Source organism: Panthera onca, chromosome D1 (genome assembly GCF_046562875.1).
Source record: "Panthera onca isolate mPanOnc1 chromosome D1, mPanOnc1 haplotype 2, whole genome shotgun sequence".
In the NCBI taxonomy this organism is placed as follows: domain Eukaryota; kingdom Metazoa; phylum Chordata; class Mammalia; order Carnivora; family Felidae; genus Panthera; species Panthera onca.
The window spans coordinates 12,990,810-13,016,082 of record NC_138348.1 but is presented as its reverse complement, the minus strand read 5'-3'; the positions used below and the strand labels follow the sequence as shown (position 1 = coordinate 13,016,082).

The 25,273-nt window shown below is 58.9% G+C and overlaps 1 protein-coding gene across 3 annotated transcripts; it reads right to left on the bottom strand.

The window, feature by feature from the left end:
• Nucleotides 1-24,680, bottom strand: CNOT12 (CCR4-NOT transcription complex subunit 12). Of its 3 annotated transcripts, none has more exons than XM_078433483.2 (12): nucleotides 24,374-24,680; nucleotides 21,266-21,374; nucleotides 19,586-20,219; nucleotides 18,119-18,188; nucleotides 12,798-14,201; nucleotides 8,743-10,826; nucleotides 2,840-3,206; nucleotides 2,432-2,582; nucleotides 2,184-2,320; nucleotides 1,278-1,435; nucleotides 962-1,034; nucleotides 1-452 (listed from the first exon to the last, which is right to left on the bottom strand). In XM_078433483.2, the coding sequence occupies exons 2-11, from the start codon at nucleotides 21,357-21,359 to the stop codon at nucleotides 974-976; spliced, it is 5,160 nt and encodes a 1,719-aa protein (XP_078289609.2). In that variant the 5' UTR covers nucleotides 21,360-21,374; nucleotides 24,374-24,680; the 3' UTR covers nucleotides 1-452; nucleotides 962-973. The 3 variants fall into 3 exon arrangements, with proteins under 3 accessions (XP_078289609.2, XP_078289610.2, XP_060462668.3); XM_078433484.2 differs by lacking the exon at nucleotides 24,374-24,680 and adding an exon at nucleotides 24,262-24,330; XM_060606685.3 differs by lacking the exon at nucleotides 24,374-24,680 and adding an exon at nucleotides 21,700-21,835.
• Nucleotides 24,681-25,273: the final 593 nt, after the last annotated feature.

Sequence of the window (25,273 nt, the reverse complement as noted above, 5' to 3'; positions counted from 1 at the left end):
ACCAATTCCCAAAAAACTTTATTGTTTCAAGTGGCAAAATGTTATTGGTCTCTGTGGGGCACCTGGCAGGACGGAGGGAGACCTGGGGTGGGGCTGGGGCAGGGCTCCGCCCATTACAAAAATCAAAGGCTTTTATAAAAAATGCTATAAATTGGTATCAAAAGAAAACCCAAGGGAGGCTGGAGGAGGAAGCAGAGAGGGAGGTGTGACGAGAGCAAGGCGGGAAGGGGGGACCAAAACCTTCAACCACTAATGCCTGAATCTGGTCAGTTGGGGAGGGGGGGGCGGTGTCAGGAAGGGGATACAAAGTGCATAAATGTGCCTCCCCAGACGCTCCTCAGAGGTGGAGGGGGACAGAGGCTGCAGCCTGGGGCATGGTGGGGCTCCAGTCATCTCCTCGCCGGGGACCCCACAGGAATGGGCACTGCCTGAGACTGCCAGATGGGAAGGACCTGCAAAGGGGGAGGGGGGAGAGGTCAGAGCGGGAGGGACGCAAGGGGCGGGCAGAGGGGCCTCTTCAGCCCTGGCTTCCTCTCCCCGCATCCATCCTGGCTCTCCCAGCTAATAGGCCCAGTTGTGAGGAGGGTCCCAGCTGGGGACTTTGAGCCTGGTGAGTGCCCCCAGGAGTCCCAGACCAGAAGGGTCCCAGACCAGAAGGGCTGGCTGACCCCACTCGGGCCAGCCGCTGGGAGGAGGAAAGACTGTCCTTGGGCCCAGGGAGGAAGGCAGGATGGGCGCCCTCCTCCCAGTCCCTCCCAGGCCAGACAACACCCTGCTCTGTGGGCAAGATCTAGGGGAAGCCAAGAGGCCCACCAGGTCCTAGAGCTTGGCTCCAGCTGCCTGCTGCCAGCCTCACAGAGAAAGCCCTAGAACAAGGTACAGGGCCTCCTGAGCCATCCAGGGCAAGCCCTACTCACCCCCAGGTCCCAGACAGGCCCCAAGCCTAGGAACCCGCCCTCACCTCGATGACTTCTCAGACCTTCTTCTTCTTCAGCTTCAGGGCTTGTAACCAGTTGGGCGATGATCCTTCGGACCTAGATGGTACAGGGCAAAGGTCACAGGCAAACCTCAGGAAAGGTGAGCAGAGGGAGGAGTGGTAGGGAGAGCAATCCTCCGGAAGAGGCAGGCTGAGGCCTCGCCGAGGAACCAGAACTCTCGTGCCAACTTAACAGTGAATTTAGGGCTATTGACCCCTTCTAGAGCCTCAGCTTTCCTCTTCCATAAAGCAGGGTTTCCCTTTTCAGGCCAACCCAGTGAGGCCAGTCGAGGTCACCTACCCTGAGGATTTCTCTGGCTTGGGAGGTAACGCAAGGGGCTTCCCCAGCCCTGGGACCTTGCAGGACTTGGATCGCTGCACTGCGGACTCCTTCTGGCTCGGCTTGCTCTCCACAGGCTCCCCCTCTTCAGCTGAGCGGTTCCGGGGGCGCAGCTTGGCCTATGAGTTGAGCCCGAATGCAGAGACATCAGAGGAACAAGCAGGGGGATTCACGGAGGACAAGGCCTGCTCCCAAGCGGACGCAGTCCCCAGAAACGGGCACAGACCCCTCTGCAGTGCTTTCACCCAGATCGATGGGAAATCGTTTAAAGACAAGTTTCCAAGAAGGGAGCCGTGCCTTGCGCCGAGTAGGTCCTCGAGAAGATACTGCTACACTCGATTCAGACTCACCGGGCTGGACAAAGCCAGTGGTGATTTCTCACCCCTGTGCCTTTGCTCATTCTGTTCCCTCTGCCTAGAATACCTCCCCATCACCCCACCCTCCACAACCAGCTCCTATACATGCCTCAAAGCTCAAACACTTATGTGAGGCCTTCCCCAACATACCCTCTCATCCCACACAGTGTGGCCGCATGAAGTAACTCCTCTGTCTCTGAACAGGCCCAGCCCCTTATCTGTGCCTCCCCAGTCACACGTCTCCCTCTCCCTCTCCCTTCACCAGAGCTAATCAGAGCCAAGGCTTGTGTCTCCCACACCCCGGGAAGTTCTGGAACACGAATGCCCTGTGCTTCCTTCCACCACACTCAGCCCGCAGCACAGGGGCCAGCAGGGAGAGCAGGATGGCAGGAGGAACGGGAAGAAGGGGCCAGGGGAGGGATGGACGGATGGATGAACGACGGACAGAAGACAGGCTGGACGCAAGGTGGCTAGCTGGGCTGGACGTGCCGGCTGAATGATCAGATGGTACCTTCAGGGCTGACGGACTCAGGCCAGGAAAGAGGTTGACTTTCAGCCCCTTGGTGCCCAAGGACATGCGTGTCCGGCGGTTCTGTGGCTCCTCTGCCACCTCCTCGTCTGAAGACGGCACCCGAGAAGCTCGTGGCTCTACGAGGGCCCAGAGGGGGGACTCAGCACAGACAGCAAGCCCACAACACCCCTCCCTCGCACGGCTCCCGGACAGCGACACGGGCATCAGGAAACAAGACAGGGACCTACCCGTGGAGTCCTGGAACAGGCGTGCCTCCGAGTCTGCCGCCTCTGACAGGCCCAGGGTGCCCCCAGGCCGGATGGCCGGGGCCCGGTGCCCACGCTTACGCCCCAGGTTGGCACGGCTCCGGTACATGGCGCTGTCTAGGACCTCGGTGTCCTGCTCGGGACAAGGGCAACACCACTGGCACCGCTGTCCCGTCCCCAAGACACCTCAGCAACAGCTGCCTATGAGCTGCTCCCCCCAGCGGCCTAGAGCCCCTGTTCACTTGATTCACCTGCTGCCCGCTTCCTGCCTCCCAGGCTGACAGCACTCAGGGCTCTGCTCGGCTCAGGCTCCAGGGACGAGGCTCCGGCTGCGTCACCCACCTGCCCCCCAACAGCCCAACCACTGCCCTGGGCTCAGCCTACACTGACCTCAATGAAGGAGAAGTCCTGACTGGGAGAACGGGGAGGAGGGCCTGGGGGGGGCCGCCGAGGGGGCCGCGTCGGGCCCTGCTCGCCCTGCCCGACCCCTGAAGGGCTCCAGGTGCCGTCCACCTCTTCTGTCTGGCTGGCTTCACCGTCAGGCTGCGGCCTCCAGGAAGGCAGAGGGTCCCCACCAGGCTCCAGGGGCTCCCCTTGGTCGGCACCTGCTGTGGCTCCTTCCTCCTCCAATGGGTCCCTGGGGCCTGAGGCTGCCGACTCCCTACGGGCTGCCACCCTGGAGCTGCTGGCAGTCAGCATCCCCTCCAGCAGGCCCTGGGAGCCAGAGGGTGGGGAGCGGGCCGGGCACCTGCCAGGACTGCAAAAGAGACAGACCAGAGGCCAAGGTCACCCATGAGGTCACACCTCTCTCCCCCAAAGCTCACTTCACAGTATCTGTGCCCCCTACCCGCACCTCTCTTTCTCCCTCCTTTCCATGCTTTCCCAGCATCCTCCCAGAAGGACACGGTCAGAGCCTTGTACAGCACAGCACAGAAGGGACAAGCTGGGCAGCCTGGCAGGGTCAAATCCCGGGTCTGCCACTTACTAAGGCTTTCTTTCTTTCTTTCCACCATTTTATTTTTTGAGAGTCGGAAAGAAACAGAGCACGTGCAGGGGAGGGGCAGAGAGAGAGGGAGACACAGGATCCGAAGCAGGCTCCAGGCTCTGAGCCGTCAGCACAGAGCCCGACGCGGGGCCGGAACCCAGGAACACAAGCCGAAGTTCACGACCCGAAGCCCGAATGAGCCACCCAGGTGCCCCACTGAGGCTTCAGATGAGTCCCTCCACCTACAAAAGTCTCGGGGTCCTCTACCTCTGTAGTCACTGGGGCGTGAAATGGGAACCACAGCACAAAGTGCAACACCTGGCACTTGGGTGGCAGCGTGCACCCATCAAACAAAGCCAGCCGTCGTTACTGCTGCCGCAGCTACTGTTCATGCTGTCAACGTGCCCCTCCTGGGGGCGCCTGCCTGGACAGCCAACTCTCCCTGGGATGAGCCAGGCACTGGCTGGTCTGGCTGTGCAACATCTTCAGCCCTCAGCCCCCACTTCCTCCCTTCCTGTGCCCCAGTCTCAAGGAACAGCCAGGGACTCCCAGAACACGCCGGGCCTTCCTGGACCGCTGTGTGTGTGCGTGGACAAGCCGTTCCTCTGCCCGGAGAGCTCCCCCACTGCCTCTCCACTCGGTCTCCCTGCAGTTCCTCTTCTGAAGCTGGCTCGCTCCCCTCCCCCACGCCTCTACCTTTCCTCAGCCCTGTGAGCCCCCCAAGCTCCCACCAGGTCTGTGACCAACTAGAGGACAAGAAGGGCCCCTCGTGGGCCCAGGGCTGGCCAGGAGGAGCAGGACAAGGCAGATGTTTGCCCAGTGATGAAGAGGCTGGGCCACCTTGCCTCTCAACTCGGCCTGTGCATCTTCTGCCTGCCACTCCTTCAAAACACAGCAGCACCAACACACGGGCACATCACACACGCTCACCGACTCGAGGAGCTGGTGTGTGGGCCAGCCGCCACCCCCTAAAATATGGACACACCCCACGCACACAATGCCCCTCCCTCAAGGTACATCTAGGGCCCAGCCCCCATAAGCACAGCCAAGCCACTCCCCAACATACACACACACACACACACACACACACACACACACACACACACACACTGACACCACACACACACAGGGCGGGGGGCGGGCGTGGGAAAGGCTGGCAGGGGCAGTGCCTGGAAGCCAGGCCTCGGAGAGTTCCCCAAGGGGAGGGGAGTGGGGCAGGTGAGTCAGAAATGAGCCGGAAGAGGGGAGGGCAGGAGAGAGAACGTGTGTCAGTCTGTCTTTCCACAAGCTGCTGACAGATGGAAATTAAAGCGGTCTGGGCAGGAGGGAGGAGGCGGGGGTGGTGGCAGAACGGAGCAGCCCTGGACGGGGGCCAAAGCCAGCTCACCCTGCAGCTCCGAATCAGGGAGGCTGGAAGGGAGGGGGCAGCGGCGGCACCCCACCCAGCCTGAGGAGGCCCTGCCCAGAGCCTCTCCCTGGGGTGAGGCCGAGACAAGGCTGAGGGCAGGCCCTGAGTGAAGGGGATGTGAAACAGCGGATGGGTGGATGGAAAGATCCACATCCAGAGCAAGATCTGGCCCTAAGTCCCGTGGGCAGAGGGCAGGGGATGAGCTCAGTGGGTTCTGGGGGTGGCCACGAGGAGGGGAGGGTGGGAAGAGCACTGGGGAATGTGGTATGCCTCATCCCTGTGTAAACCCCCATCTCAGGAGAAGCTTTCCTGCCTCTGAGCACCCGGAACACCTATAACCTCAGCTCCTCCCTGGCAGGGAATCAGGAGAGAACGGTCAGGAGCCTGTGCTGAGCGCTTACACTGGCACATATCCGGGCTCATCCCCCACTACGCCCGCGGTTACCTGTCCACTCTGAGCCTCGGCGTCTTCATCTGCAAAATGGGGAGATTAAAAGTGGCTACACAGGGACACCTGGCGGGGACTCAGTCCATTAAGCATCCGACTCTCGATCCTGGCTCAAGTCGTGATCTCTCAGTTTGCGAATTCGAGCCCTGAGTAGGGCTCTGCCCTGATAGCACAGAGCCTGCTTGGGATTCTCTCTCTCCCTCTCCCTCTGCCCCTCCCCTGCTCCTACTCTCTTTCCACCCCACCCCCACCCCCCATCTCTCAAAATAAATAAACTTAAAAAAAAAAACGTAGCTATACTTCACTGGGTCTGCAGGCAGTATGTTGGAAATGTGTGCTCAATTTTGACGAATTTTTACGATAATCATCCTTCTCAACACAGGCTCCTGGCCTGAGGACTTATCTCATTTTGCACCATCTATAACCCTCACCCCATCTGGACTTAGGGTCTCCTGACTGCTGCTCCAGGTGCAAACCCAGGGGATGGCATGTGGTAGATGTGCACAAAATCAGCTTTCCAGGGAGCGCGTGGGGAGCGAGGTCAGTTAAGCCTCTGACTTCGGCTCAGGTCATGATCTCTTGGTTCACGGGTTCCAGCCCCGCATCAGGCTCTGTGCTGACAGCTCAGAGCGTAGAGCCCGTTTTGGATTCTGTGTCTCCCTCTCTCTCTCTGTCCCTCCCCCTCTTGCTCTGTCTCTCTCTCCAAAATAAATAAAACATTAGGAAATTTATTTAAAAAATAATAAAAATAAATAAAAATTAAAAAAAAAATCAGCTTCCCAGTATTCAAGGCTCTAAGGCCCAAAATGAGGGAGGCTTAAGCCTGGAGCTAGAATGATGTGTCTAAATGGGCAGAAGCTGGCTTGGACCCGCGAGAGACAGGAAAAGTGCCCAGAGAGGACGACAAGGCTGGGGCCCGAGGGAATACAAGGGGGCCATAATCACCAGCTGTGAACCTTGTACGTGTCATGCTGCCTCCCTGGGCCTCAGTTTCCCCACCCATGAAGTGAGGGGGCTGGCCTCAATGATCTCTCAGGATCATCTCAGATTCTATGAAGACCCCAAAATGACAAAGAGGTCTCTGTACCACTTGGGGCCCCAGGGAGGGACAGCAGATGACCAGGAGGCCACAGAGAGGAGAGGAAAGTGCATGAGCTCTTGGGGGACCTAAGAGAGCCACTCCCACCAGGAAATGGTGGCCCTACACACAGAGGAGAGGCCTGGGAGCTCCCCATGACCTCTCACCCCCATGCTGGTCTTGTCACAGCTGTGCTGGACAGGACCACCTGCCATCAGGGGTACCTTTTCCCCCCACAGAGATGATGACAAAAATGTCCCCAAGGGCCTCACTTTATGGACAGCTCAAATTTACAATCCAAATTTGCACATCAGATACAATTACAAGTAGCAAGCATTTTTTTTTTTCAGTGTTCACCCACGTGTCAGGCAGGTTTCTATCACTTTACATGTGTCTTCAACTCTTAACCCTGAGAGTCTGCGGAGAAAAGCACTCCCAACGTACAGACAAGAAATGGGAGGCCCTGAGGAAGAGAAGGAACGTGTCCAAGGTCACAGAGGTGGTGGCAGAATCAGTACCCAAGCCTGGCACATGGTGCCAAACCCAGACTACTCGGAACTGTCCTCAAGGACTTCCCAGGGGAACCTCCAAAATTGCCTTCCAAGAGCAATTTTCCAGGGTGGAGAATTTCCCTAAGTCAGATGCCCGGAACACAAGTTCTTTGGATATTAGTCAAATAAGCTTGGGAAACCTTGCACTAGAGAAAGGCGAACAGGTTTCCTTGTGGCTGTGTTTTCATGTGCTACCACATGCCCATACACAAACACTCGAGGTCTCCAACAGGGCCACAGAGTGCACAGCATTCCCCAAACGTACAACACAGACAGAAAACCAGAGCGTCTTAAAGGTGTGATAGAGGCTAGGCTACCTGAGTGTTAAGGACTCCCTTCCTCCTCGGCTCCTACCTTCCTCTTCCCCAACCCAGATATTCCCGCTGTCCCCTTCTCAACAGCCACCCAACCGGAGGGGAAAGGTGGAGGGTTGTGGGTCCTGCTCCTTGGTAATCTGAGAGTCTTGAACATAACCACACCTGACAGCATTTACAATGTGCAAATCAGAAGGAAGCCCTGCTGTGCGGCCGTAAGCAGGTCACACCCAGTTGGAGATGATAAAAATCCCTTTCCACGTCTTAGGGCAGCTGTGAAGGTCAACGAGGTAAGATGTGCAGTTGATACTAAGCCCTGTAGAGTGGAGTCTCGGGAAAAGAAACCAGGAGCAACCACAGGGCGTAGGAATGGTAAGGTTTCCCGAAGCTAACCTTCGAAAGCCAGGCTCAGAGACGTCCAGGAACTCATCCTGGATCCCAGGGGCCTCCGCACTCCCCACCCTGTACACCCACCCCTTCCTGCAGCCTTCATCACCAACCCATGCTCTGCCCACCTTTCTCTCTCTCTCTCTCTCCCTTCTCCTTAGCCGCAACTAAACCTGTCCACACCCCATGATTCCCTCTGGACCCTTCCCTGTCCCCTCCACTACCACCAGCCCCTTCCACTTACAACACAGCCCCCACCCGACTGCCCAGTGAGAAGATCCAGCTTCTTCCGAAATGTAGAACTTTCTACTCGGTCAAGAGAATAAAACCAAATCTCAATAAACAGAAATGTTAAAGAAATAGACGCGATGGCTTTTTAGTACCCTTTCTAGGGGTGAAATCACCTCCACTGGTTTCAGAACGTAAAAATCCCTGAGACAGACTGCAGCTGGCTCGTCAACAACTACCAGTCTGTTCCTCTGGAAAGCTCCCTTTCAGGAACTCCATGCATGGAGGCCAAGATCATGGGGTCAGGAACCAGGTCCCTACGACCTTCAGGTTCTTAAATTGTCTGCTCTTCTGGGCCTTAAGACAGGGCAGGCAAGATGCCCCTAATCTCTGCAAGAAACAAGCGCCACTGTGCACTCCAGTCCTGCCCTGCAGTGGCCCAGGCCACGGGGACACGCAGAATCCTCCTTCCGACACCCATAAAAGCATCCATATCCCCCGGCCTGGGAAAACCCGCGGCTTTGGGCCAAGAGGCCTGGGGAATAGGTGCTGTGCACAACCTGGGCACCAGAAGACAAGACACACCCCCTGTCTTCCAGGATAGTCGCGATACGAAGCACCGAGGAAGCCTAAAGCATGGGCAGCAAATGAACACCACCTCAGACATCATAATCATCATCAAAAAAAAAAAAAAGAGAGAGAGAGAGAACTCACCTGTAGGTGTGTCACATTTCAATTCTTAAAAAATTTAAAACTTCACAGTCCAGACCATCTCCATTTTCCAAACCCTAAATGTCCTCAGGGGAAAGCGGTTTCTTCCCTCCTCAAAAAAACTTGCAGGGTTTCATACAGCGGCTGCACCTTCCCTCCCACACAGGGATGGGGCTCCCTTACCTGGTTCCAAAGCCAGGGGTTTCTCCCATCTCCATCCCGGGTTCTTCAGGGCAGTTCTCCAGGGAAAGGAGGGAGTGGTCTTCACCCTGGGTCTCTGGCCCACTGGTCCCGCCAGGTCCCAGCTCTCTGGCCTCCAGGCCCGGGGACGAGACACCATTGTCCCTTAGCCTCAGCTCTAAGCACTGGCTGACCTCTCCTACCCCGTGCTCCCTGGCTTCGCTTGGGGACCCCGAGAGCTCTGTGTTCCGGAGTCCCAAGTCCTGGGTCCAGTCCATCCGGCCCACTCCGCACCCCCGTGAGTCCTGAGAACCTCCAGACTCTAGGTCACATGGCACCTCCAAATTCTTCAGGCCCAGACTGCTGCCCCAGTCTACCTGGCCCGCCCCAAGCTCTCTGGGGCTGCAGCCTGCCCCCGGGGCCATGCTCCTCAGCCCAAGGTCTGGGGTCCAGTCTGCCTGTCCCACCCCACGCTCCCTAGATTTAAGGAACTCTCCGGCCTCCACACCTGACCAGTCAGTCTGCCCCACGCCACTCTCTCTGGCCTGGCTGGGGCCCCCTACATCCCCGACACCAGCCAGATCCCTGCTCCTCAGGCTGACATCGGAAGTCCAGTCCTTCTCCCCAACCCCAATGCCCCTGGGCTCCTCGGATCCCCCAGCCTCCAAACGGCTGGCCAGGTCCACGTCTCTCAGGCCCAGCTCATCTGACCAGCCCATGTGTCCCACGGCTTCCTCCCTGGCCTCACTTGCGCCCCCAGAAACCACACAACCGGACACCTCCAAGTTCCTGAGGCCCAGCTGGTCGGTCCAGTCCACAGGCCCGGTCGGGGTCTTCTCTGGAGGCACAAAGGGGCCACCTGCCATCTGGCCAGAAGGGCTCAGGCCAACACCTCCCGCCCGATCGTCACCGATGATGCCAAACTGATGGCCCCTCTCGGCAGCCTCCACGCAGAAGTCGCCTCGCCAGTCTCGCTGCCCCGGGCTGAAGGTAGCCTCCGGCTGGGGTACGACACCAAGGCTGAAGTCGCCCGCCCAGCCTCGCAGGCCCACCTCCCTGTCACTCCGGCCAGCATCGCTCGGGCTCTGGCCCCCTGCCTGCTGCGCCCCCTGCAGCCCTCCAGCATCCTGGCCAGCCCCGCCACCGTGCCAGCTGCCCTGGTCTCTCTGTCCCAGTGGCCCGTCCTGGGACTGAGGGGTGCTGGGGCTGAACAAGCCCCCTGATTCTCTCTCTTCGGGCGGGCTTGCATCCCTGCTGGTCTGGCCCGGGCCGTCTCTGCCACTCGGAACCTTCTTTTCAAACTCCTCATCCTGCTGTTGGGCTTCCTCAGGGCTGAAGCCAGCGCTCAGGGCTCTCATTCCGAAGCCTCTATCCTGGGGGCTAGGGGCTGTGGAGCTGCCGCAGCCACTATAGTCCCTCATCCAGGCGCTCTTCCCGAAATCCTGATCTGGCTGCTCTGCAGAATCTCTCTTCCCAAACTCCTCGTCCTGCCCGTCTGCCAGGTGGTCCTTCTTCCCCAATTTCTGGTTCCGCTCGTCTATATCCCGGCTGGCATAAGCACCCAGTGAATCTCTCTTCCCAAATTCCCAGTCTTGAAGGCTTACATCCCGACCGCAGTAAGTACCCAGCGAATCTCTCTTCCCAAACTCCTGGTCTTGGAGTTCTGCATCCCGGCTGGAGTAGGTGCCCTGGGAATCCCTCTTCCTGAACTCCCAGTCCTGAACATCTGCCTCCTGGCTCTGCTGAGTGCCAAGCTGGGCTGGCTTTCCAATCACCCAGTCCTGGGCCCCGGGCCCCCCTGGGGCAGACACTCCACTCCCATCCTGGCTGGAAGCCTCGATCTCCTCCTGGCCGATGCCACACCTGCTGGCCCAATCCCTGGAACTCGCTTCCCCAGCTCCTTGCCCACGCTTGCTGGTCCAGTCCCCCTCTCCAAGGCCTGCGTCCCCTCTAGGGCTTGCACCACCAAGGCCATAGTCCTGAGAAGTGTCTTGAGACCAGTGGGAAGGACTAAAACTGCTGGGAGAGGGGTCTGCTGTAATTCCAAATTCACTCTGCAGATCTTTCTGGGCCCAGCCAAGGAGTCCCTAGGAATCAGAAAAAGAGAGAGACACAAAGAAACAATGCTTAGAGTCAATCAGGGTGGGAGTCCAGAATGAGAATCAGCATTGCCTAGTCCAGAGAGCCCCACGTTAGCAAGAGAAACCCTGGGTTTAGATCCCAGCTGTGTGACCTTGACCAAATCACTTAACCACTCTGGGCCCCAGGGTCCTCACCCTTAAATGGGAAGAATTCCTACTGCCTGGGGTGGTTTGGGAGAATTAAGCAAGATCATTTTAAGCCAAATCTCAGCACAGTGGCTGGCATGCAAGGGGCAGTCAATATGGACACTCAATCAATGATCCCATGGTCATGTTTACAGGCCCTTGGGTAACACTTGGCCAAGCGCCAAGAGAAAGGCTGCCAGCAGAGTGGTCTTCACAGGGGTGTGGAAGGAGTGACGTTTCCATGAAGGGTGGTCAAGACTCAAAGCCCCTCCACAACCTGCTTTCCAGGTGGAGAGTCTGACCCTGCCCCTGCCCCTACTCGCCCCTGTAAGTTCCCAGGCCCTTCTTCCCTGAGGAAAGCGCCCTTCTGCCTGGCTCCTCCCAGGAAGACCTCACAGCCCTCGCCTTGTCCCTGGAGGAGACAGGAGGGACAGGAGCTGCCACAGGCAGAAAAAGCCGGTCCAGGGCCCCCTGCGCCACCCCCCCCTCAACCCCATACTCCCTGACTCACTCCTTCAGGCGGGTCAGCCCTGGGCTCAGGGCTGCGGAGCCGGCCCGCCTCGTCCCGCAGCGCCGCGTTGGCTAAAAGCCTCTCCAAGACAGACATGCTGGGCTCCTGGTCCCCGAGCCGGGCCATGGCCCCTGCCCCCAGCCCGCCCCGGGCTGCTGGGTGCGGCTGAGCTGAGTGCAGGGACGGGACTGGGCCGCTCCCCTCGCCTGGACCTGTCCAACGACTCTGGCTCCCGCTTGCCCTGGCCCGGCTCCCTCCACGGCAGCTGCAGCTCTGGCAGCCCCGCCCAGAAGCCAGTTGAGTCACCCAGCGCTGGACAGACACACCTACCAGGAGCTAGCCCGGTCTTAACTCCTTCCTGCTCCTCCTTCTCTACCCCTCCACCCCCTGCCCCCAGAGGCCTCCCGGCTCCTCCTTCCTTCTAGCCCCGCCCCTACCAGCCCAGGCTGGCCTTGAAAACTACATTTCAAAAGCCACCTGGACCCCAGCCCTTAAATTCAGAGGCAGCCCGGTAGGAGAAAGGGCACTGGCCAGGGAGCTGGCGCTCTGATCAAGGCCCAGCCACCAACTTGCTGGGCAACCCTGCACAAGGCTCTGCCCTCTCTGGGCCCCGAGCTTCCTATCTGCAAGGCAAGTCTTGAGCTCAAGGGTAACAACGGTCATAAAGCCAACACTCAGTAAACACTCTCGATGAGCCAGGTGCTATTCTTAGTACTTTACAGGTATTACAACTTATTTAATCTTTGCCATCACACCGTGAGGGAGAGTTCATCATTGTTACCCCCATTTTACAGAGGCAGAATCCAAGGCACAGAAAAGTAACTTGTTCAAGGTCACATCTGGGCCAACCACAGAGAACGCAGGCAGTCTGGTTCCGGAGCCCAAGCTCTAAACAGCTGCACTGCGTTGCCTTCCTCAACACCGTTTGTAAGGAGGCACTTTGAACGCTCAGTATATGTCAAGCATTGCACTCAGCACACTTCATATTCCCTGCGGTACCACCCTAAGAGGCAAATGTTCTTATGGTGAAAGGTTTCTGCAGCTTAGAGGTTAGGGTTAGCAAGACGACTCAGCCGGCGGAAGCTCGACTTGGATACGAACTCACTCTAAAGCCGAAGCATCAATCCCATACCCTCTGCTCTGTCAGCTCTGCCAGACTGCCCAGCCATGAGGAGCACATCCACAGGTGCCTTGCTCACGGCGGCATCCCGGGCTCTGGACACCGAAGCCCTTGCTTCCATCCCCTGAGGCCCCCACCCTCCCTGCGGCCCTGTCCTCACCTCGGAGCAGGCACTTGGGGCCTGCGTATCCTTCAGCTCAGACCCGGCTCCCCGCCTTGCACTGCCGGCACTAGGTGGTGGCGAGGCCAGGAGGTCATCCAGCCAGCGGGAGCTGCTTTCAGGGCCTGCGGGCTCGGGGGACGCACTACAGGGATCTTGAGCTTCTGTCCTGGGTTGGGTGGCCTCAGCCTGGGCCAAGGTCATGGCCTCCTCCTCAGCAGGCAACGCCTGCTGGGGGTCAGGGATGCCAGCAAAGAGGACGCAGGGCTGGTCGGGGGGTGCTGGCTGCTGCTGCCCCAGGACCGGCTCCAGGATGGGCAGAGCAGCCTCCCTGGTGGCCAGAGGGAGCAGGGACTCCTGTCCAGCCACGGGCTCCCGCTCCTCATATCTCTCCTCTGCCTGCAGCAAGGCCACTCCAGGTGGGCCCCCTGGTGTCGGTAAGGGCTTGAGGGGAACAACTGGGGACTGAGGTTGACTCTCGCCATCACCCTTCGGGGCTGGGGAGATGCCTGGATCATCCACCTGCACCCAGGAACCAGGAATTCCTGGCCCCTCTGGAGCCGACTGGGTCTCTCGCCCCTGCTGGGACACTCCTTTCTCTCTGCTGGATGCAGCCCAGTCACCAGCCTCAGCAGCCTCGGCGGCCTCGGTGGCTTCAGTGATGGGGGAGGGAGGTGGGGAGTCCAGCCGCCACACCCCAAGACCCGAAGGCCGAGTGGGGAAGGTCCATTCAAAGGACTGTGACAAGCTCCAGTTGGACTCTGTCCCACTCCCGAAGGGACGATCCAAGGCAGACTGGCTCCCCTGGGTTTGGGGCAGGGCAGCCAGCGAGCCCCCCAGCTTCTCCTGGTCTTGGCCAGGCGGCCGGAGCACACCCTCAGAAAATCGGCGCTGAGCCAGGCTGATGGGACGGAGATCTATGTCACCCTTGGCCGCCACATCCCCAGATGGAAACGTCCGAGGAAGATCCGGCAACTCACCCCCCTCAGTCAGGGGCTGGGCAGAGGTAGCCGGGGGCTGCCCCAGGCTGTGGTGCCCTGAGACCTTCTCAAGGGCCGGGCTGCCAGCTGCAGGGGCCTCTGGGGCTTCCACAGCAGGGAGCCCTAAGCTCAGGGCGCAGTCGGAGCTCTGACCCTCATCGGGCAGGGCTACAGTTGCGGCTGCTGGGGTCACAGGGGGGCAGGGAGAGGGCCCAGAAACTGCAGGACTCTGGGCTTCTGGAAGCTGAGAGTGGCGGGGAGAGCTCTCATCAAGTGAGTGATGTCTGGGAGACCCCTCAGCAGGTGAGTGAAGTCGGGGAGACTCTGGGGCTAGGCCTGAGACTTCAGTGGGGAGGCTTGGGCTGGCGGAGCCTCCATTCTCTGAGGCGGAGCCTGGACTCGAGGGGCCCCAGGGCTTGGAGACCTGCAAGAGAAAGGTCAAGAGCCATTACTCCCCTCCCACAGAGACCCCAGGTCGGCTGCTTCCTCACACTCTCAACTCCACAGACCAGAGGAGGAAACAGGAACTCAGAAGGCGGGCCTCTCAGGGCAGCTAAGGGAAGCCCCGAGAATTATTTTGGGGCATCTTATGCTTCTTAGGGTCTGCAGACCCCACCCCCAGGCCCTCTCCCCAGAAAATGCACACAGCCTCACTCATAGCATCTCCAGTGGTTCAGATCTTCCCTCCCCGCCAACTCCCAGAGCTCACCTAAGGATGTAAGAATCTGTGGTGCATCGGTCAAGAACCCCGGCTTGACAAACAGAGAAGGAAAATGGGGAATCTGCCACCTGGGCAGGAGGGGTGTTGCCTCGGAACAGGTCTGTAAGCCCAGGGTGGAGCCAGACCACCCACAGGAGCAGCTACAGGGGGCGCTGTGGCGCTCCCCACCCCGTTCTGTGTATCCACACGTCCCAGCGCTACCCAAGGAAGCAGGCAGGTCCTGCCTCGGGATCCAGGCAAAAGGCACCAAGGGACATGAAAGCACATGGCTTGGAGTCATCGGCACTGCCTCCTATGAGCCGTATGCCCTCCCATATGGTGGTGAGGTGGTATCTCCGAGCCTCCGCTTTCCCATCTGTACACTGGGGCTAACGGCAACAACATCCATCTCAAATAAATAAGATCTGTGCACAGGGCCTCTCGGGATAGGACTTATGGAAAAAATAGATGCTATGGGATAGGGGTCTGGGAGAGGAGGAAGGGGCAGAGCGCCTGGCATCCTGGCATTCCACTGCAACACTTGGCCTGTCCCCAGACAATGAAGGAAGCCTTGCTCCTTTTGACCTGTGCCCTCCCCAGGGGTCACGCTTCCCCTGCCACCCCCTCCAACGGGGCGGTTTCTCCCGCATCATCGCCCACTGGGTCTGGGAGAGAGAAGGTCCCACTTGCTTCTCAAGTCCCTTTCCTTTGCCCCCATCCTCCCTCCTCTCCATACAACTCCAGTGTTCAACCGCACGCCCTAAACTACACCACCCACCACCCCTCCTGTCTGAGCCCCTACAGAGCCCTCCAGCATCCTGGTTCTCCGTTCCTTGACCCCTTCTTGCATGGTCACTTTGTGAGCCACCTCTCCCAGGTCATACTCTACTCCTTGTCCTCCCTGGTAACTGCAGCCCCTCTATAATCTCCACTCCAAGTGTCTGCTCCCCGCTCCCACCTCCTATGGGTCCCGCTACCTCTTTCCACCTCGCTGATCCTTCAAACGCCTCTGCCTCCAGGAAGCAGAGCCTACTAACCCTCCTCCTTCTCATGGTCCCTGTTCCCCTCCTGCCCTCACTTCTCGGTGGTGTTTAAGTCGCTTCTTTCCACAATTCCCCCACCAACCTCCATGCAACGTTTCCACCCAGCTCTCCACCTCCCCGCAGCTGTACCTGGGGCTGGACGTGGCTGCAGGACAGGAAACAAGCCAGATGCCCGATCTCCCTACCGCCTGATCAGCTCTCAAACCTCCAGGACCTCAAACGAGCCCCGAGCCCCCGGCCGTCCCCTAACGCTTCCCCTCGCGTGCCCACACTCCCAGGGGATGCTTCTGCGTTTGGTGTTCTCAAACCCCAACACCACCTGCCGCCCCCATTAGCCACCAGCCCTCACACCCTACTGCCTGCGTGTGAGCCCAAGCACCATGCTCCCCTCCTATGCTTGTGAGCAGTCCTGGCTCAGAGCTCTCTCTCTCTCCCCTGCATCATTGATTTTTCCTTCTCTACTGGCTCATTTCCACCAGCACACAAACTGCTCTTATGTCTTCTGTCTTAAAAAAAAAAAAAAAAAACACTCTTGACCTCACCTCTCTCCAAAGCTTACCACCAGGTTTCTTGAATGCGTTGCCTACATTCACTCTCTATCCATGGAGTTCCTCTTGTCTCGCTCTCTCCTGAACCCTCTCCAGACAGGCTTCTCCCTTCACCCGGCCAGCTAATGCTACCGTCAAGGTCACCAATGACCTCCCTGTAGCTGAATCCCATTCCCAGGGCTCACCTGCCTTGACCTGATAGCAGCATCTGACCGTGGGTCATGCCCTCCTCAAGCCCCAAAGGTGGCTGCTAGCTCTGTGTGGCCTCTAGCACCCCAACCTCCCCAGTCTCCTCCTGGTCTCCCCTGCTACACATGGGGCCTGGGCCCCCTGCCCTCCTGTGCCTCCCCGGCTCCTCTGGTGACCTTAACCCCCCTGTTGACCTGCCCTTCTTAACTGCCACGTTGTATGCTGACAACTGTCCAGCTGTCCCCTCAATATTTCCACTGGGGTATCGAAGAGGCATCTCAAACTCAGCAAATCTAGAAACAAACTCCTCATATCCCCCCAATCCTGCTTTACCCTTCCAGGTGCCCACCTGAATGAATGGTAACCTCGCCACCCTTCCACTGCACAGGCCAAAGGCCCTGCCGTCATCTGTGACTCTGCACTGGCTCGCTCTCCTATCAAGCCACCTGCAAACCCTGCCCGCCTCACCTTTAAACCCTATCCAGAGTCGACCTCCAGGGTCCAGCCACCAGGCTTATGCCCCCACTGGTCCCTGCTGCCGCTCTTGGCTCCTTGCAACCAAGATGACGCTTCGCGACCAGGCCAACACCAGGTCGTTGGTCTCCTCCAAACCCCTCAGTGGCTTCTTCCCCTCACTCAAGGCCAAGTGTTTCCAGTGGCCTGTGAGGCTCCACACCATCCAACCCTGCACCCGACCCACCAGCTGTCAGACCTCGCTGGCAGGCAACTCCTCCTCTCTCACTGCAATCCAGGCATCCTGGCTTCCTTGCCAGGAAGGTACTAAGTCTCCTGTACTTAGTTCTTTCTGCCCAAAATGCTGTTCCCCAAACGCCCATGCAGCTCACTCCCTCACCTTCGCAGCAAGGCCTCTCTCATTGCCTTGGGCCCAGAGCTCCCTGCCTCGATGGGACTCCCGCACTTGTGACACACTGCAGTCTGCGGGTTCAAGGGATGCCTGTGCTTGTGTCTGCCTCCCTGCACTGGGTGAGCTCCCTGGGAGCAGGAGGCCGTGCTCTTTGTTCTCTGCTGTGTCCCTGGCACTCGACTCACGGTAAGTGCTCAGTAAGTATCTGTCGGATGGACGAGGGAATGTGGTCGGGTCTCCATCGAGGGGGAGACAGGACAACCCTTGGCCAGAAGGGCCCTATGAGCTAGAAGGGGTATCAGTTACTTGGGAGAGCAGGCTGACCATCCTCTGAGCACGCTATGGGGAGCAGTGAGGAGGAAATAGGGAACACCCGCTTCTGACCCCCTTGTCCTCTAGGCTGCCTCCAGCCGCTCACCTCTCCTCAGGGGTCTTGCTCTGCTCTTCCTGGCACTCGTTGGGAGACATTGCTGGCCCCTCCTGGGACCATCCCCTAGAGAGGGTCCCACTGTCCTCATCTGAACCCCGAGAAGACAGCCCAACCAGGGAGAACACTGGAATCAGGCACTTCAGATCCTGCGTCAGCCCCTGGGTGCCAAACCTTCGTGAGCCGTGGCGTCCCCACACCTCACACGGGACCAGGAGGGCCCAGCAGCCAGAGTTCTCATAAGGACTAAGTTAGTCACCGCTCCTGGGACGTGCCTAACACGCCGCAGATACCTGATCAGGGCTGGTTGTTATAAATACTATAATTACTGCTTGTAACGAGTAGTTTCACAGCTTGAACCACACTTAACCACCTCGAGGACTGAAAACAGTGGCCTGGGAGTCAAGAAATCAGAGTCTCGGGGCCAGACCTGGGTGGGGCACGCCACCTCCTCCACAGGCCTCAGTTTCCCCATCTACACCACAAGGAGGTCACACAAATGATCTCAGAGATGACCCCTCCAGCTCTAAAATACTACGATTCTGATTCATAACAGGAGGCTAACTCACATCGGCAGGTGGGTCCAAGCTGGCTGGCTGAGCCAGGTCCCCGTTGAAGGCCAGGTCCAAAGGGGCATTCCTGTAAGGGAACAAGAAATGGAGGCAGAGAATAGAGCAGTCTGCCACTGATGACCAGGGGGAGACTGGATGGAGAGTCTGCCGAAGTGACTTCAATAGCCCCCAAAGTCAAACCCCCCAGGCATCTACTACTGAGCCCCACCTGGAATCACTGAGGACAGAGAAAGTGTCTCTCGTTTCCAGAGAGAAAGTGCCCCGGGAGACAGTGCCCATTCCCTACCTGCACATCAAGGGTTAAATGCCCCCCCACCCACTCCTCTAGGAGAAGCACCCTGCATGCCCAGGCCCCTCAGTGGTTCCCAAAAAGCTAACTTCTCCTTCCCCTAGCCCATAAGGGGTTAACGTTCTCCTCCAGCCAGGAAGAGTGCAGCTGGTCCCGGCTGCCCTGCCAATGCTTCTTCAAGGATTGCAGGGGGAGGAAAAGGGGGAAGAGTGATTTTCCAAAGTTGAAGTTGCTCCTCTTGAGTTCTGCTTAGAGCAAGGAAGGGGAGGAAGTCTGAGAGCAGACGGGCCTGGGCAGCGTGTGACCTCCTGGACGCCTGGGACGAAGAAGGATGAACTAGGGCCCCTGCCCTCCAGGCAAGTTCAGGTGAGAATGGGGCCAGGCTGGGGGGCAGGGTAGGGCAGGGGCCTTCAGCTTGGGACTCAGCCCAGACCACAGGAGCCCTGCCCTTCACAGCAGTAGGAAGGGGAGGGGAGCCTGTGCCCACCACTCCCAGGGGCACCTCCTGGCCAGCCCTCCTTTACACTGGCACCAACCCCAGACAACTGTAGCACGTCCCACAGTCTCCAACCTGGCCGTGACCTCTGTGCACGGACGCTGGCCGGCCTGGCATCGAGGCGTGCTCGTGTCATAGCTGTTCTATCAGACTCCTCCTTGTGGGCAGACTGCACCCTGCTGATCCTATCCTCGCCCTCTGCCCCCCCCCCAACACACACCAGCACCTGCACGCTGTCCCAACCTCAGTAGGAGCTAGCACTAAAGAGAACAAGCTTTGGAATCAAATAGACCTGAATTCAAATCCTAGCTCTGTCCCTTATTTGCTGAGGAACCACGGAAAGTCGTTTAGAACCTCAGTTTCTGCATCTCTAAAACAGGTCTAATATTCTCTCCATCAAATAGCGGTGAATCACATGAGGCAAATTCAACTCTCCGGATAAAAAGACCCAAAAATAAACTTCCATACAGTGCATTGAATTCCACCGTTAACATACATCAGCTCTGTAAAAGAACACAGCAGCACTGGTGTAAAAGAACACACCAGGGGAGTGTTTTGTGACTTAGACCAGGGTCCGCCTGCACTCATAGCACACTGACCCCAAACTAACCTAACCGTGAAGGTCACAGTCCCAGATAAAGCCACCCCCTTGTCCTCCAGGATGCCTCCCTCCGCTCACCTCTCCTCAAGGGTCTTGCTCTGCTCTTCCTGGCACTCGCTGGGAGACTTTGCTGGCACCTCCTGGGAGCATCCCCTGGAGAGGGTCCCGCTGTCCTCATCCCTGGGACCGGTGGCCACACCATACGTCCTGGGGCCATATCTTGAGCTGCCATCATGGTTAAAGGTGAGACGGGAGCCCCAGAGGCGATCAGGGCTGGCAGGGACCTCCTTCCGAGGCTGCTCCATCTTGGCCAGGATCTCTTCCACTGTGGTGGCTGCAAAGCGCTCTGAGGCCGGACGGAAGGGGGCAGGGGCCTTCCGCACGCCTCCTGGGGCAGCACATCGAGCTGGGGGTGTCAAAGGTGGCATCTCTTCTTTCCCGGCCTCCTCTTTCCCAGTCTCTCGAGTGGCTTCTCCTCCAGTAGAGGTCTCAGGCGTAGGCCTTGGTGCAAAGGGAAGGGGACGCTTGCTGCCACCATAGGGCTGGGGTCCTGCGAGCATGTTCATCTTCCGGGCAGAAGGCAGCTCAGCCAGGGGGCCCCGGGGGGGCCGAGGCCCAACAGGCACCAGCAGGCTGGGCTTGGCAGGCAGGGCTGGCTTGGCAGGCAGGGCCCGAGGTTTGGGCTTGACGGGGGGTTTGGCCCGAGGGTCACCTACCGAAAGGAAAGGATTGGTTGGGGGTCTGTCAGAAGATCCAGGAAGCAGAACTTCATCTCCCACCCTGTACAAACTCCGAAAGTTCACATCTTTCTAGGTACAGGGTAAATGTTACCTCTTCCATGAAGCCTTCCTTGATCATCCATACACATCTCAGAAGCACCTTCACCCATCTCCAAATTTCAAAAACATTACTCAATCTCCCTTACAAACTAAAGCTACTTAAGGGCCCAGCTGGCATGTAATTTCTCCTTATAGCCCCCTTTGCACCCTAGCACATGTTCTTATCAAACGAACACACTAATGAATGAACAAAAGAGCCAATAAATGGATGCCTGCCTGCCCACATCAAGCAGTCAAGCCACCATGTCCCCAGTCCTGTCCCTTCCTCTTACATGACACTGTACTGCTCCACCACCCATAGTAAACCTAGCTCAGCTTCTCCACTCTGGCTCCCTACTCCACCCCCCTCCCAGAGTACACGCCCAGGCCACCTTCCCACTGTCATCCGGCGTGTGATCAGGAATGAAACTTACTATTGACCTAAGCCAAACAGAAGTAAACCTGCTACAGGAAAAAAACAAGACCAGAAACCTACCTTCTACATAAGGCATTCCACTGCCAAATAAAAGACTTGGAATTACTCATGGCCATGGCCCTGCTAATAGAATCCTGTATCACCCACTCATTGGACCCAGCCCAAGAAAGGAGTCTAGACACAGAGCCAGGAGGTCTGGGTTCAAACCCCCCTAGGTGCACACCATTTCTCCTCTAGGCCTCAGTTTCCTCCTCTGCCGAACACATGGTTTAATCCGCACCATACCTCGAAGGGCAGTCTGCTCTCATGTGCTGGGGACCTAGGTTCTCAAACCTGGTCTGAAAGGGCTCGACGGGAGCGAACGACCTCGCAAACTCATCCTGCGTAGCCTCAGTGTGCCTCCCACTCTCGCTCCCCCGCCCCCTCCAAGACAGAGCAGGGGTTCCGCTGCTGCGCCCCCACCCTCCTCCGGGCCACCCTCCTCCGCCCAGCACCCATGGGTACCTGGCTCCGAGCCAGCAGACACCGGCTCCTCCTGCATTTCCCGGGGCGGTGGGGAAGCCATGGCTGCGCCTTCCCGGAGAGCCGACACTTTCATCACATGCGGCAGAACCTGCGTGAGAATTGGGGAGCCGAGGGGTGTGAGCGGGGTGGCCGGAGACCCAGGAAATGAGAGCAAGAGACTGAGAAGGCACAGGGGCTGCGAGCTGGCAGCAGGCTTGGCTGAGGGAAGCGTCCTTCCAGCAGGGGCAGAGTGTGGGACCGGAAGCGGGAACTTCAGAGGGGGCTGGGGGAGGTCAAGGGAGGTCCCCCGCAGCCGTATCCTCCACTCGTCCCAGACGGCTCTCTCAACTCCGGTCTCCTAACCCCGGAGTCCTGGAGCTTCAGGGACCCGCCCACTGCTCCCTCTGGCAAGCTCTCCAAGACACCCCACTTACCGTTGCCAAGGCACCCCTTGGGTCCGGCAGCCCTGCCTGAGGTATCCACTCAGGGCCGGAGCAAGAGGGCCGCGAAGTCTGAGGTCTCTCCGTGAATCACCTCATGGGAGACGGGAAAAACCCGCTCCTCCCCAACCTGGGGCTCCGCCCCACCGCCTGCCTTCCCCCCTTCCCGCTCACCCTGCCCCCCCCCTCCTGCAGCTGGGAGTGGTTCCCTCTCCCCCCTCTTTCCCCTCCTCCTTCCACATCCCTGCCCCACGCCCGCCCGCCTGCCTCGGAGCTGTCTCATCCAAACACGGAAAAATAAGGAATAAAAAGTAAACATCTGGAATACATTTTTTTTTTCTTTAATTTCTCAATCGCTTTGGCTTCAGCTTGGAATTTGATGAGGTAAAGCCAGGGCCTAGTCCTGTTGCCATAGCAATGGCCTCCCACTGGATTTCCAGAGCCTCGCCAAGAGGAAGGAGGAGCCGGCCCAGGCCTGGGCTGGGAGAATGGGACAGGACTTGAGAACATCCGGGGGGTGGGGTGGCTTGGGGGAGAAACTCCCTGGGGTTCCCCTCTGGGCAGTCAGGGCGGGATAACCAAGGCAGATGAAAAGGGGATATTGGGCATCACTCACCAGCCCAGGGTTGGCCTGAGGGGTATTGAGGGGGACAGAAGAAGAATTTTTAAACCAAGAGACACAGCCCTATGGCAGGGACCAAATGATGCCCTTCCTCTAAGCCGGTAGCAGGAGCTTGGGGGTCTGATATACCAGGATTCAGACGCTGGATGGGTCTACCACTCTCCAGCTGTGTGACCTGGGGCACACTGCTTCCTTCTCTAAGCCTGTTTCCCTCTGTAAAAACAGGAGTTAACGAGACAGGTGGGAAGCCCAGGTGAGAAGGTACATGCAAACTTAGCACAATGCCTAACCCGGAAAAAGTATCCAATAAAGGTCGGCCACTATCAGCATGATTCCATTGGGTATCACCAAGGAGGGAAGATCCTTGGTAACTACCTCCTCCTTTCCCCAGGCCACAAGCTGCCAGCATTCCAGACCATTCTTTCACTCCCTAGGGCCCCAGTCTGGTCACCTGCTCCTCAGACACTCCACTACCTCCTCAGTTCCCATTCTGACTCCTGGAGCACCATCCCACCCACAAGAACCCACCGCCACCACCACCGGGCTCCAGAGCCCCCTGCCTGTCTCATTCCAAAGGAAGGAAGAGGTTTCCTATCACCTGGTATGCACACAGCCCTGAGGACCACCCAACACTCTCCCACCTGCAAGGGGCACTGCCTTCCTCAGCACCCACTCCAGCTGGCCTGGGAAGGCAGCGCCAGATGCCAAGAAGGGACCTCTGTGGCCCAGCCTTTGCACAATTCACCCACCCCTCACATGTGACCCTGCCCCGGCTTGTTTCTAAGACAGGAGAGAACACGAAGAGCATAAAGAGAAACCCAGTACCATCCATCCTCGGTCAGCCAACTACAAGGGAGGGTTGCACACCAGGGGTGGATGAGAACCGTGCAGAGCCAGTCCCAATGTGCATGGGGGAGGGGCACACGGCAAGGAAAAAAAAAATTAAAAAAACACAAGATTGTTTCCTTGTCCTTGAACACTATTACAAGGGACATGGTGTGGGTGGTTAGAAATAGGGGCAAACTGACCAAGAAATGTAAAACCCTTTTACCTGGGGCCCTGATGGGCACCTCTACAGTATGAGGGGCTGCAGCAATGAAGTGGGGCCTTCGGCTTCCCCAAATGCGAGGGCCAGAGAAGCTCAGAGGCCCCGGCCAGGAAACCCAGGTGACCAAGGCCATAGCCAAAAGCTGAAGAATCACAGCGGCACTGAGCACTCCCGCCCCCAGCAGTCAGGGGATACTAGCTGACCCCCAGGAGCAAAGGCCGCCAGAGGGTCTAGAGAGAGAGGCTGGGCAGCTCCAGCCGGATGACAAGGGCCCAGACAGCCACCGGCGCAAGCGGGGTCGCCTCTAAAGACCCTGGGATCTCCGGCCGGATCCGGGACAGAGAGGTCGACAGGGACAGCACGTAAACTGCTGGAGGAGGGAGGGCCAACGAGAAGACGGAACAGCCCGGGGCGAGGGGCCGTCTGGAGGGGCCCAGTGGGGAGCTCTGGACACAGAAGGGACGCCGGCAGCCGAAGAGGAGGAGAAGCGGGTGGAGGAGGAGGAGGAGGAGGAGAAGGAGGGGGCGGCGGCGGCAGAAGCGGAGGACCTGTGCGCTGGATATGAAGCAGCCGGCGAACAGACGAGGGACTGGGGACGCGGACCGGGTGGGGGCGGAATGGGGTGGCTGGGGGCGTGCCGAGGGAGCCGGGAGAGGGGGCGAGCACAGGCCTGGGGAGGGAGAGGCGGGGGTCCCTCCAGCAGCTCCGCCCGCCCCCGGCCCCGCCTCAAGCCCTCGCCCCCTCCCCCCTTTCTTCTAGCTCGGGCAGCACGAGCTCCAGACCGTGCACCCTCCGCCCCCGCGCACACGCGCCAGCTCCCCAGTGACCCCCGCTTCCCCTGCACCCCCGGCCCCTGCAAACTTTCCTGATGACCCCCCCCCTTTACCTCAAACCCGAGGTCCCGGCAGGAAAGCGCCCACTCCTTCCATGCCTCTCCCCCGCCCCTATCCCGGACCCCGCCCCCTCCTTCGCCCTCCTGCCCGCCCCCGCGCACTCACGCGCTCCCCCGGGATCCGGCTCCGCTCGGCTCGGGCTCGGCGCCCCGACGCCAGTCCCCGCCGCCGCCGCCGCCGCCGCCGCTGCCGCCGTCACCGCGGGACCAAGCCAGAGCGAGCCCCGGCGGGGCCCCGCCCCTAGCTCCGCCCAGGCCCACGCCCCCAGAGCGCCTCATGAATATCCATGAGCCGGTGGAAACCGGGAGTGGGAAGCCCGGGCAGAAAGCACCGGGCCGTAAGCACCGGGCCGTATGCAAATAGGCGCAGCCCCGGTACCCAATTATTTATGAGTCTTGCAAATAAGGGGCCTGCCCCAGGCTCAGACCCCGGAGAAACTGACGCAACTAGGCTGCTAGGAACACTCAGGCAAAATGCAACCGAGACGGCTGCCTAGAGAGGCTGCCTGGGGACGAACCACTGGGGCCCGGCGGCCGGCACTGATTGCAGCACCATAGAGTCACGGCGAGACAGAAGGGAACCGTTGGCGGACTGGAGAGGCTTCCTGTGGCAAACACCTGAGAACGTACCAACGTGGCCGCTCCACGTGTATCAGTTCGGAGGTAGAGCCGCGGTGAGGACGACTGCAAGCTCTATTTTCCTAGCGGGTCCTCGTTTATCTTCTGATTTGCCCCCTTCGCGGATGGAAGTTCCTCTCGACCTCAAAATCTGGTATACCCCTTGCCTCCCATAAGAACAAAAGCTTCACACATACTGCACAGCTTTCCTGCACCCCTACCCACACCCCCCTCAACACACACACGCACACACACTCACGCACGCACCACTCTCCAGGCTCAGGTTTCCATTCTCCCCGCTGCAAGGGGGCCAGTCACTCCTGATTCCATTATCTAAAGCCCTGGAAGACCCTTGACTCCTAGGTGATTGAGGACTGCGCCAGAAGCT

Coding starts and splice junctions, on each gene's coding strand:
- CNOT12 (XM_078433483.2), bottom strand. CDS start 21,359: ATGAAAGTGTCGGCTCTCCGGGAAGGCGCAGCCATGGCTTCCCCACCG. Junction 18,189..19,585: donor AGCAAGACCCTTGAGGAGAG/GTGAGCGGAGGG, acceptor GTTCCCTTACAG/GAATGCCCCTTTGGACCTGG. Junction 1,035..1,277: donor AAGCCAGAGAAATCCTCAGG/GTAGGTGACCTC, acceptor TGTACCATCTAG/GTCCGAAGGATCATCGCCCA.